The sequence below is a fragment of the Anolis carolinensis genome, unplaced genomic scaffold (genome assembly GCF_035594765.1).
Source record: "Anolis carolinensis isolate JA03-04 unplaced genomic scaffold, rAnoCar3.1.pri scaffold_58, whole genome shotgun sequence".
Lineage (NCBI taxonomy): Eukaryota > Metazoa > Chordata > Lepidosauria > Squamata > Dactyloidae > Anolis > Anolis carolinensis.
In genome coordinates, this window is record NW_026943867.1 from 19,652 (window position 1) to 31,463 (window position 11,812).

At 42.3% G+C, this 11,812-nt stretch overlaps 1 protein-coding gene across 1 annotated transcript; it reads right to left on the reverse strand.

Moving 5' to 3' along the window:
* Positions 1-1,686: 1,686 nt before the first annotated feature.
* On the reverse strand, positions 1,687-6,344 carry LOC134295011 (collagen alpha-1(I) chain-like). Its single transcript, XM_062966973.1, has one exon. It carries the CDS (start codon positions 6,284-6,286, stop codon positions 2,621-2,623), a length of 3,666 nt encoding a protein of 1,221 aa, XP_062823043.1. The 5' UTR covers positions 6,287-6,344; the 3' UTR covers positions 1,687-2,620.
* Between the last annotated feature and the right edge of the window lie 5,468 nt (positions 6,345-11,812).

Consider the following 11,812-nt stretch of genomic DNA (forward strand, 5'->3'; position numbering starts at 1 on the left):
GTATTGCTACTAGAATCATATAACAAAATAAAAATATAATATAATCACAAAATAATACATATATGTATTGCTATAAAAATTATATAAAAATATAATCCCAAAATGATATTATATATGTATTGCTATTACCGGAATCATATAATGACAAAATAAATACATTATAATAAAACCACAAAATAATATTATATATGTACTGCTACTAGAATCATATAACAAAATAAAAATATAATATAATCACAAAATAATACATATATGTATTGCTATAAAAATTATATAAAAATATAATCCCAAAATGATATTATATATGTATTGCTATTACCGGAATCATATAATGACAAAATAAATACATTATAATAAAACCACAAAATAATATTATATATGTATTGCTACTAGAATCATATGACAAAATAAAAAATATACTATAATGAGAAAATAAATAAAATATAATATAATCACAAAAGACTATTATATATGTATTGCTAATCCTAGAATCATGGGACCAAATAAAAAATATAATCACGAAATAATAAATATGTATTGGTGTTACTAGAATCATGACAAAAATGTTTTGCTATTACTAGAATCATACGACCAAATTTTAAAAAATCACATTATATATGTATTGCTATGACAAAATAAAAAAAAACATAATCATAAAATAATATATTATATTTATATTGCTATCATTGGGTTGCTGTATGTCTTTCGGGCTGTGTGGCATGTTCCATTGCTATTATTGTTTGTGATTATAGTATAGTCACAAAATAATCTATATATATAAAAGAGTAATGGCATCACGGCGACGCACAAAACAACAAAACTACAGTCCCCCCAACCTCAAAATTTGACAACACAACCCATCATCCACGCCTCTAGGTTGATACACCAAAAAGAAAAGAAAAATAAAGTCCTAATTAGAGGGAGAGGAATAATTGCTTTTATCCAATGGCTGCCAGTTAGAAGCCTAAGCTCCGCCCACTTGGTCTCCTAGCAACCCACTCAGCCCAGGGGACCCTTTACTTTAACTACCACCAATTCCTCAATACTTTATTTCCCATACCATCATACTTCGCCACAGCAACGCGTGGCCGGGCACAGCTAGTATAATATAATAATAATACTTTATTTATATTCCGCCCTATAAATATAATAATAATAATAATAATAATACTTTATTTGTATTCTGCCCTATAATATAATATAATGATGATGATGGTGATAATCATACTTTATTTATATTCTGCCCTATAATAATAATAATAATAATACTTTATTTGTATTCTGCCCTATAATATAATATGATGATGATGATGATGGTGATAATCATACTTTATTTATATTCTGCCCTATAAATATAATAATAATAAAATAATAATACTTTATTTATATTCTGCCCTATAAATATAATAATAATAATAATAATAATACTTTATTTGTATTCTGCCCTATAATATAATATAATGATGATGATGGTGATAATCATACTTTATTTATATTCTGCCCTATAATAATAATAATAATAATACTTTATTTGTATTCTGCCCTATAATATAATATGATGATGATGATGATGGTGATAATCATACTTTATTTATATTCTGCCCTATAAATATAATAATAATAAAATAATAATACTTTATTTATATTCTGCCCTATAAATATAATAATAATAATAATAATAATACTTTATTTGTATTCTGCCCTATAATATAATATAATGATGATGATGGTGATAATCATACTTTATTTATATTCTGCCCTATAAATATAATAATAATAATAATAATAATACTTTATTTGTATTCTGCCCTATAATATAATATGATGATGATGGTGATAATCATACTTTATTTATATTCTGCCCTATAAATATAATAATAATAAAATAATAATACTTTATTTATATTCTGCCCTATAAATATAATAATAATAAAATAATAATACTTTATTTGTATTCTGCCCTATAATATAATATAATGATGATGATGATAATCATACTTTATTTATATTCTGCCCTATAAATATAATAATAATAATAATAATACTTTATTTGTATTCTGCCCTATAATATAATATAATGATGATGATGATGGTGATAATCATACTTTATTTATATTCTGCCCTATAAATATAATAATAATAATAATAATAATACTTTATTTATATTCTGCCCTATAATATAATATAATGATGATGATGATGGTGATAATCATACTTTATTTATATTCTGCCCTATAAATATAATAATAATAATAATAATACTTTATTTGTATTCTGCCCTATTTGCCTCCCCGTAGGGACTCAGTATGGATTCCAAACACAAAAGGCAAGCATTCAATGGCCAATACACCCCTAAGCTCCGCCCACTTGGTCTCCTAGCAACCCACTCAGCCCAGGGGACCCTTTACTTTAACTACCACCAATTCCTCAATACTTTATTTCCCATACCATCATACTTCGCCGCAGCAAGTATATTATATATGTATTGCTATTACTAGAATCATATGACAAAATAAAAAAATATATATATAATCACAAAATAATGTATTACATATGTATTGCTATTTACCAGGATCCTATCATGACAAAATGAAAATATATTAAATTATTGTTATTATTATTATTTACCTTCCTTGTTGTCCTTGCTGTCCTCTTCTCCTCTTTTCCCCAAGTACCACCCGGCGGACCCCATCAGCGAGTCCAAGTCCAGGCTTTTGCTGTTGTTATTCCCTTTGTTGTTGTTGTTGTGTCCTTCCTTGTTGTTGTTGTTGTGGTTCTTCTCCTTGTTGTTGAGGACCCCGCCTTCCTCCGAGATGCTGAACTGCTGCCTCTGGAGCTGGATCTGGGCCTGAAGGATCTCCAGAGGGTGGACCTCCTCCTTCGCGGGGTCGTCCATGGGCCCCACGGCCGGTTCTGGGGGTCCCATTGGGTTATGGGGTCCTAGTTGTCCATTGGAACCTCCCAGTGGGTTGTTATGGGACCCTATCTGCCCATTAGGACCTCCCAGTGGGTTGTTATGGGACCCTATCTGCCCATTAGGACCTCCCATTGGGTTGTTGGCCCCTATCGGTCCATTCGGGCCTCCCATCGGGTTACTGGGACCCATATTGGGGCTCCCCATTGGGTTATTGGGCCCTATCGGTCCATTCGGGCCTCCCATTGGGTTACTGGGACCCATATTGGGGCTCCCCATTGGGTTACTGGGACCCATATTGGGGCTCCCCATTGGGTTATTGGGCCCTATCGGTCCATTCGGGCCTCCCATTGGGTTACTGGGACCCATATTGGGGCTCCCCATTGGGTTACTGGGACCCATATTGGGGCTCCCCATTGGGTTATTGGGCCCTATCGGTCCATTCGGGCCTCCCATTGGGTTACTGGGACCCATATTGGGGCTCCCCATTGGGTTACTGGGACCCATATTGGGGCTCCCCATTGGGTTATTGGGCCCTATTGGTCCATTCGGGCCTCCCATTGGGTTACTGGGACCCATAGTAGGGCTCCCCATTGGGTTATTGGCCCCTAACTGGCCGTTGTGGCCTCCCGTTGGGTTATTGGGCCCTATCGGTCCATTCGGGCCTCCCATTGGGTTACTGGGACCCATAGTGGGGCTCCCCATTGGGTTATTGGCCCCTAACTGGCCGTTGGGGCCTCCCGTTGGGTTATTATGGCCTCCCATTGGGTTATTGGGCCCTATCTGCCCATTGGAGGCCCCTATCGGCCCACTGGGACCCATACTGGGCCCTCCCAGTGGGTTATTCGCCCCTATCTGCCCATTAGGACCTCCTATGGGGTTGTTATGGGAACCTATCTGCCCATTCGGGCCTCCCATTGGGTTATTATGGGCCACAGTCTCCCTACTATTACTATTGTTGTTCCTATTGCTCGCCTCCCCGTTCTGAGCCTTGGGAGGAGTCGGCGGCTCTTGAGTGACAGCCGGGGGCGGGCTCTCCCCGCTCTCCCGCTTCCTCCGCCCCCTCTTGGCCCCGCCCCCTGCTTTCCCGGCCTCCTGATTGGGCGAGAACGCTTCCCCGCCGCCGCCGTTGTTGTTATTGTTATTATTCCCATCGGCGTTAACCTTGGCGACTCTTTCCGCACTCGACGCCGCCGCCGCCACCACCGGGGTATTACTTCCTTTCTTGCCAAAGGTCACATGCAAATTAGGCGAGCCCAGGCTGGCGATCATGTTCTGGCAGGCCGTGGAGAGCGCGGCGAGGCAGCTCTGCCCGAATAAATTATGCAAATTACCGCCGTGGTGGAGGTTCTCCTTCAGGGAGAGCGTGCCCAGTTTGTTGTTGTTGTTGTTGACGCCGTTGTTGTTGCCGTGGAAATCCATTAATCCTAACGGGGAGGAGGAAGACGACGACGACGAGGAAGGAGACATCTTGAGGCCTTCGTTTCCGTACAGAACCTCGTTAGGAGCCGATTTGGCATATAGAATCCCATTGGGAACCGATTTGAGGCCTTCGGGTCCGTACAAAGCCTCGTTAGGAGTAGATTTCCCATACAAAATCCCATTGGGAGTCGATTTGAGGCCTTCAGGTCCATACAAAGCCTCATTAGGAGTAGATTTCCCATACAAAATCCCATTGGGAGTCGATTTGAGGCCTTCATTGCCATACAAAGCCTCATTAGGAGTAGATTTCCCATACAAAATCCCATTGGGAGTCGATTTGAGGCCTTCATTGCCATACAAAGCCTCATTAGGAGTAGATTTCCCATACAGAATCCCATTGGGAGTCGATTTCAGGCCTTCGGGTCCGTACAAAGCCTCACTGGGAGTAGTTTTGAGGCCTTCATTGCCATACAAAGCCTCGTTCGGAGTAGATTTCCCATACAGAATCCCATTGGGAGCAGATTTCCCATACAAAATCCCATTGGGAGTCGGTTTGAGGCCTTCAGGTCCGTACAGAGCCTCGTTAGGAGTAGTTTTGAGGCCTTCACTGCCGTACAAAGCCTCACTAGGAGTAGATTTCCCATACAGAATCCCATTGGGAGTCGATTTGAGGCCTTCAGGTCCGTACAAAGCCTCACTAGGAGTAGATTTCCCATACAGAATCCCATTGGGAGTCGATTTGAGGCCTTCAGGTCCGTACAAAGCCTCACTAGGAGTAGATTTCCCATACAGAATCCCATTGGGAGTCGATTTGAGGCCTTCAGGTCCGTACAGAGCCTCGTTAGGAGTAGTTTTGAGGCCTTCGCTGCCGTACAGAGCCTCGCTAGGCGTAGATTTCCCATACAAAACCCCATCTGGAGCCGATTTGAGGCCTTCACTGCCGTACAGAGCCTCACTGGGAGTAGATTTCCCATACAAAACCCCATCGGGAGCCGATTTGAGGCCTTCGCTGCCGTACAAAGCCTCGCTAGGAGTAGATTTCCCATACAGTACCTCATTGGGCGCCGGCTTGAGGCCTTCGCTGCCGTACAGAGCCTCGCTGGGAGTCGATTTGAGGCCTTCGCTGCCGTACAAAGCCTCACTGTTGAACCAGCCCGCCTCGTAGGCCTCGCTAGGCCGCAGCGGAGGCCGCGCCGCCATTTGCTTCATCATGAGCGCCGCGTTGCCATGGGAACCGTAGTGGTGGTTGCCGTGGTGATGGTGCCCCGCCCCCCAGGGATCATAACGGGGTCGCTTGGCGCTGCCGTAAAGCGCGGCGTCGTAGTGCTGCAAACGCGGCGGATCGGCTGAGAAGTGAGGCCTGTTCTCCAAGCGGCGGATGGGGAACTCGAACTGCGCATGCGCGGCGCCGCCGCCATTGCCATTGCCCTGCCTCAGCGGGTGCATCTCCGCGCATGCGCCGTTGTTGCCGTGGACGAAGTAGCCGCCATTTTGTTGCTGCTGTTGCTTAGCAACGCCGTGGTTGTAGTCCGCGGCCTCCGCCGAGTAGCCCGGATGTTCGTAGCCGTAGTCGCCGCTCAACGCCATCCGGTGCGGCGATTGGTCGAGCGGCAGGCAAGGCCTCGGGGGCGGGACGAAGGGCGCGGCGTCACTTCCGGCGCCGTCCAGCTCGTACCCCGGGTAGCCCAGCATCCGGTTGCCGTTGCTATGGAGACAGGAAGGCGACTCGAAGCCGAACTGTTGTTGTTGTTGTTGATAGTAGTGTTGTTGTTGCTGCTGCTGGAAGCCATAGCTGTCACTTCCGCTTCCGGAAAACGGGACGCTCATGGCCTGGCTGCTGTTGCTAGGCAGAATTCGCTGCTGCTGCTGCTGCTGCTCCGGAGGGAACATGGCGGCGCCGTGGTGCCCCAGCGGGGCTTCCGTACATCTTCGGCGCGGAGGAGGGAACATCCGGCGGAAGCTGGATCTCCCTCCTCGGCTGGCTTCCTTCCGCGCCGCTGCCTCGAGAGCGTCTGAGCCGCTGACGGCGCCGGCGCCCGCTTTTATACCCGCCCAGGCGGCCAATCAGAGCGCTCCGGGGGCGTGGCTTCACGCGCGTCACTATTGAGAGGAAGGAGACCCTACTGCGCATGCTCCACTCTGGATAGGCGTCAGCGAACAGGGAAGGGAGAAGCGGTGACCAATCAGCGGCCTTCGGGGGCGTGGCTTCGCGTGCATCACTATTGAGGGGAGGGAGACACTACTGCGCATGCTCCGCTTTGAATAGGCCTCCGTGCCCACAAAAGGGAGAAGCGGTGACCAATCAGGAGCGTCCGGGGGCGTGGCTTCGCGTGCGTCACTATTGAGGGAAGGGAGTCCTTACTGCGCATGCTCCGGTCTGGATAAATCGAGTGGCTTCAGCTCCAGCGCCACTGCGCATGCTCTCACTTAGAACAGGCCCCCGCTATGAAAGGCATCAGGGGCGTGGCTTCACCTCGGCCGCCACTGCGCATGCGTCCCTGCTTCCGCTCCAGCGCCACTGCGCATGCTCCACTGTAATATGCCTCCGTGCCCACAAAAGGGAGAAGCGGCGATCAATCAGCGCCTTCCAGGGCGTGGCTTCACCTCGAGCGCCACTGCGCATGCTCTCACTTAGAACAGGCGCCCGCTATGAAAGGCATCAGGGGCGTGGCTTCAGCCCGAGCGTCAGTGCGCATGCGTCACTGCTTCAGCTCCAGTGCCACTGCGCATGCTCCACTCTGAATAGGCCTCCGTGCCCACAAAAGGGAGAAGCGGCGACCAATCAGCGCCCTCCAGGGCGTGGCTTCAGCTCCAGCGCTACTGCGCATGCTCTCAGAGGCGTGGCTTCAGCTTGAACGCCACCGCGCATGCGTCACTGCTGAGGCAAGTGAAGGAAAGGTTCCACTGCGCATGCGGAGAATTTAAGATCACCGTACCGCGCATGCTCCGAGGTAAAGCGAACAGGGAGAGCGGAAACTGCGCATGCTCCGCCGCCGGGGCGGCTTAAGGGCATTTACTGCGCACGCGCCACCGGCTGAGACAGGCTCCACTGCGCATGCTCCACTGAAAAAAAGGCAACCGAGAGCTCGGACATAGAACGAGAGGTTCTAAAGGCCGTATTGCGCATGCTCGGCGGAGTTTAGCGATTGGAAGGGTCTCTACTGCGCATGCTCGCACTTAGAAAGGGGAGCGTTTGAGGAGGCGGTCTACTACGCATGCTCGCGCTCTGAGGGAGCGAGAGGAAGGCTGTCTACTGCGCATGCGCCCAGGCTCTCGCTTTGAATAGGTCTGTGTATTGGATAATAATATAATGTAATGTAATAAAAACATAATATTAATTTTACAATGATAAAATAATAAAATAAAATATAATAATGTTACAATATTAATAAAGCCATGTAATTATAATATTATATATAAATTATAATGTAATATAAGGAAATAATAATATTACCATAATATTATATGCACATTATATTACATTATTATTACTATTGCAATATTTATATTATATTTTATTATAATACTAATTTGATATAATAAGAATAGAATATAAATATTGCAATAATAATAATAATAATATTGCAATAATTTAATATAAGAATAGAATATTAATATTGCAATAATAAAAATGTAATATAATGTGCATATAATATTATACTAATAATATTATTATAATGTTACAAAAAATAAGAATATAAGGATGTAATAATAATATTGCAAAAATAATAATAATATAAAAATAACATTGCAGTAATATAAATATATAGTAGTATTACAAAAATAAGAGTATAATATTGCAATAATAATGATGTAATAATATGAAGAGAATAATAATATTGCAATGATATGATAATATTATAATGATACTAATATGTAATAATATTACAATTATAATATAATAAAATAAGAATATAATAATATTAAAATAATAATAATATAATAATATATGTCATTGAATCAATAGTCAACAAACAGGTCAATGTCATTGAGTTCATGGTCAACTCGAGAGTCAATCGTCAATGTCATTGAGTCAATAGTAAACAAAACGGTCAGCCTCATTGAGTCAATGGTCAACGTCATTGAGTCAATGGTCAACGTCATTGAGTCAATGGTCAACGTCATTGAGTCAATGGTCAACGTCATTGAGTCAATGGTCAACGTCATTGAGTCAATGGTCAACGTCATTGAGTCAATGGTCAACGTCATTGAGTCAATGGTCAACGTCATTGAGTCAATGGTCAACGTCATTGAGTCAATGGTCAACGTCATTGAGTCAATGGTCAACGTCATTGAATCCATAATCAACAAAAAGATCAATGTCATTGAGGCAATGGTTAACTCAAGAGTCAGTGGTCAATGTCATTGAATCAATGTTCAAACCCATTGAACCAATGGTCAATGTCATTGAGTCAATAGTAAAAATGGTCAACATCATTGAGTCAACTGTCAATGTCATTTGAGTCCACTCAAGAATCAATGGTCAACATCATTGAGTCAGTGGTCAACTCAAGAGTCAATGGTCAACATCATTGAGTCAACTGTCAATGTCATTGAGTCAATGGTCAACTCAAGAATCAATGGTCAACATCATTGAGTCAACTGTCAATGTCATTGAGTCAATGGTCAACTCAAGAATCAATGGTCAACATCATTGAGTCAACTGTCAATATCATTGAGTCAATGGTCAACTCAAGAGTCAATGGTCAACGTCATTGAGTCAACTGTCAATGTCATTGAGTCAATGGTCAACTCAAGAGTCAATGGTCAACATCATTGAGTCAACTGTCAATGTCATTGAGTCAATGGTCAACTCAAGAATCAATGGTCAACATCATTGAGTCAACTGTCAATATCATTGAGTCAATGGTCAACTCAAGAATCAATGGTCAACATCATTGAGTCAACTGTCAATATCATTGAGTCAATGGTCAACTCAAGAATCAATGGTCAACATCATTGAGTCAACTGTCAATGTCATTGAGTCAATGGTCAACTCAAGAATCAATGGTCAACATCATTGAGTCAACTGTCAATATCATTTGAGTCAATGGTCAACTCAAGAGTCAATGGTCAACATCATTGAGTCAACTGTCAACGTCATTGAGTCAATGGTCAACTCAAGAGTCAATGATCAACCTCATTGAGTAAGTGGTCAACAAAAGGGTCAATATCATTGAGTCAATGGTCAACTCAAGAATCAATGGTCAACATCATTGAGTCAGTGGTCAACATCGTTGATTTAATGGTCAACTCGAGAATCAATCGTCAACATCATTGAGTCAGTGGTCAACGTCATTGAGTCAATGGTCAACCAAAGGGTCAAAGTCATTAAGTCAGTGGTCAACTCAAAAGTCAATGTTCAACCCAACAGTCAATGGTCAATGTCACTGAGTCAATAGTAAACAAAACGGTCAATGTGATTGAGCTGATGGTCAACTCATGGGTCAGTGGTCAATGTCATTGAGTCAGTGATGAACATCATTGGAGTCAATGGTCAACTCAAGAGGCAATAGCCAACAATAGGGTCAATGTCATTGAGTCAATGGCCAACAAAAGGGCCCTTGGGGGTCCCTTTTCACTCTAGGATTCTATAATTCGACCAGTCCAATCATCCATCCATCTATTTATCTGTATCCTTCAAAGTTTCGGACTTCAAAGGTTGGGTCCCTTCCTACTCTAGGATTTGATCTGCTGTTTGGGGAGTTGTAGTTTCCCAAGGCCCACAGACTTTTTGATGCCATAAATTGATGCCGTGGTGTCCTGGGAGTTGTGGTCTCACAAGGTCTATATTGTATCTATCTATATTATATTCATCTTTTATATCTATTATATCTATCCATCTATATGCATAATAAGCCTTTGAATTTATTCCCAATGAAAATAATTGAGGCAACAGCGCCACCTGCTGGAAAGAAGAAGGAAAGGCAGACTTTTCTGTATTTCTATTACTACGAATCCCTATAGGGTTGGAAATACGTTATCTATCTATATATATAAAAGAGTGATGGCATCGCGGCGACGCACAAAACAACAAAACTACAGGCCCCTCAACCTCGAAATTTGACAACACAACCCATCATCCACGCCTCAAGGTTGATACAACAAAAAGAAAAGAAAAATAAAGTCCTAATTAGAGGGAGAGGAAGAATTGTTTTTATCCAATTGCTGCCAGTTTAGAGGGCTAATCTCTGCCCACTTGGTTGCCTAGCAACCAAGGGACAGCCAGGGTTCAGTTAGGGGACAGGCAGACTTAGGCCTCACTTAGGCCTCTTCCACAGATTATCAGATTTGCACTGGATTATATGGCAGTGTAGACTCAAGGCCCTTCCACACAGCTATATAACCCATTTATAATCTTACATTATCTGCTTTGCACTGGATTATCTTGAGTCCACACTTCCATATAATCCACTTTAATGCATTTTATACAACTGTGAAGAAAGGGCCTCATATAATCCAGTTCTGAGCAGATAATAGAAGATTAGAAATATACAGTAGAGTCTCACTTATCCAACGTAAACAGGCCGGCAGGATAAGTGAATATGTTGGATAATAAGAAGGGATTCAGGAAAAGCCAATTAAACATCAAATTAGGTAATCGTTATACAAATTAAGCACCAAAACATCATATTATACAACAAATTTGACAGAAAAAGTAGTTCCATGCGCAGTAATGCTATGTAGTAATTACAGTAGAGTCTCAGTTATCCAACACTCGCTTATCCAACGTTCTGGATTATCCAACGCATTTTTGTAGTCAATGTTTTCAATATATTGTGATATTTTGGTGCTAAATTCATAAATACAGCAATTACTACATAGCATTACTGCGTACTGAACTACTTTTTCTGCCAAATTTGTTGTCTAACATGATGTTTTGGTGCTTCATTTGTAAAATCGTAACCTAATTTGATGTTTAATAGGCTTTTCCTTAATGCCTCCTTATTATCCAACATATTCGCTTATCCAACATTCTGCCGGCCCGTTTATGTTGGATAAGTGAGACTCTACTGTACTGTATTTACAAATTTACCAGTCAAATATCACAAGGAATTTAAAACACTGACTACAAAAACATTGATTATGAAAAGGCAGACTGCGTTGGATAATCCAGAACATTGTATAAGCGAATGTTGGATAAGTGAGATTCTACTTTGATATTAAATAATTTCTAGGATAGAATAATGCAGAACAATATAATCTCTAAAACCAGGACAGTAAATAAACAGGGGAATTCCAGACAGGAAACAATCAGGGCCAGCTAACACCTCCCAACAAAGGAATCCCATCATCAAAGTCTGGAAAATCCTCTGTTTTCTCAGGGCCACAGACAGTAGAAGCACATAAAATATCGCAAACAACACCACTCTGAAAACAAGGGAATTCCAGACAGGAAACAATCAGGGCCAGCTAACACCTCCCAACAAAGGATTCCCATCCTCAAAGTCTGGAAAATCCTCTGTTTTCTCAGGG

Excerpts from the sequence above, each read along its gene's own strand:
- LOC134295011 (XM_062966973.1), bottom strand. The coding sequence starts at position 6,286 with ATGTTCCCTCCTCCGCGCCGAAGATGTACGGAAGCCCCGCTGGGGCAC.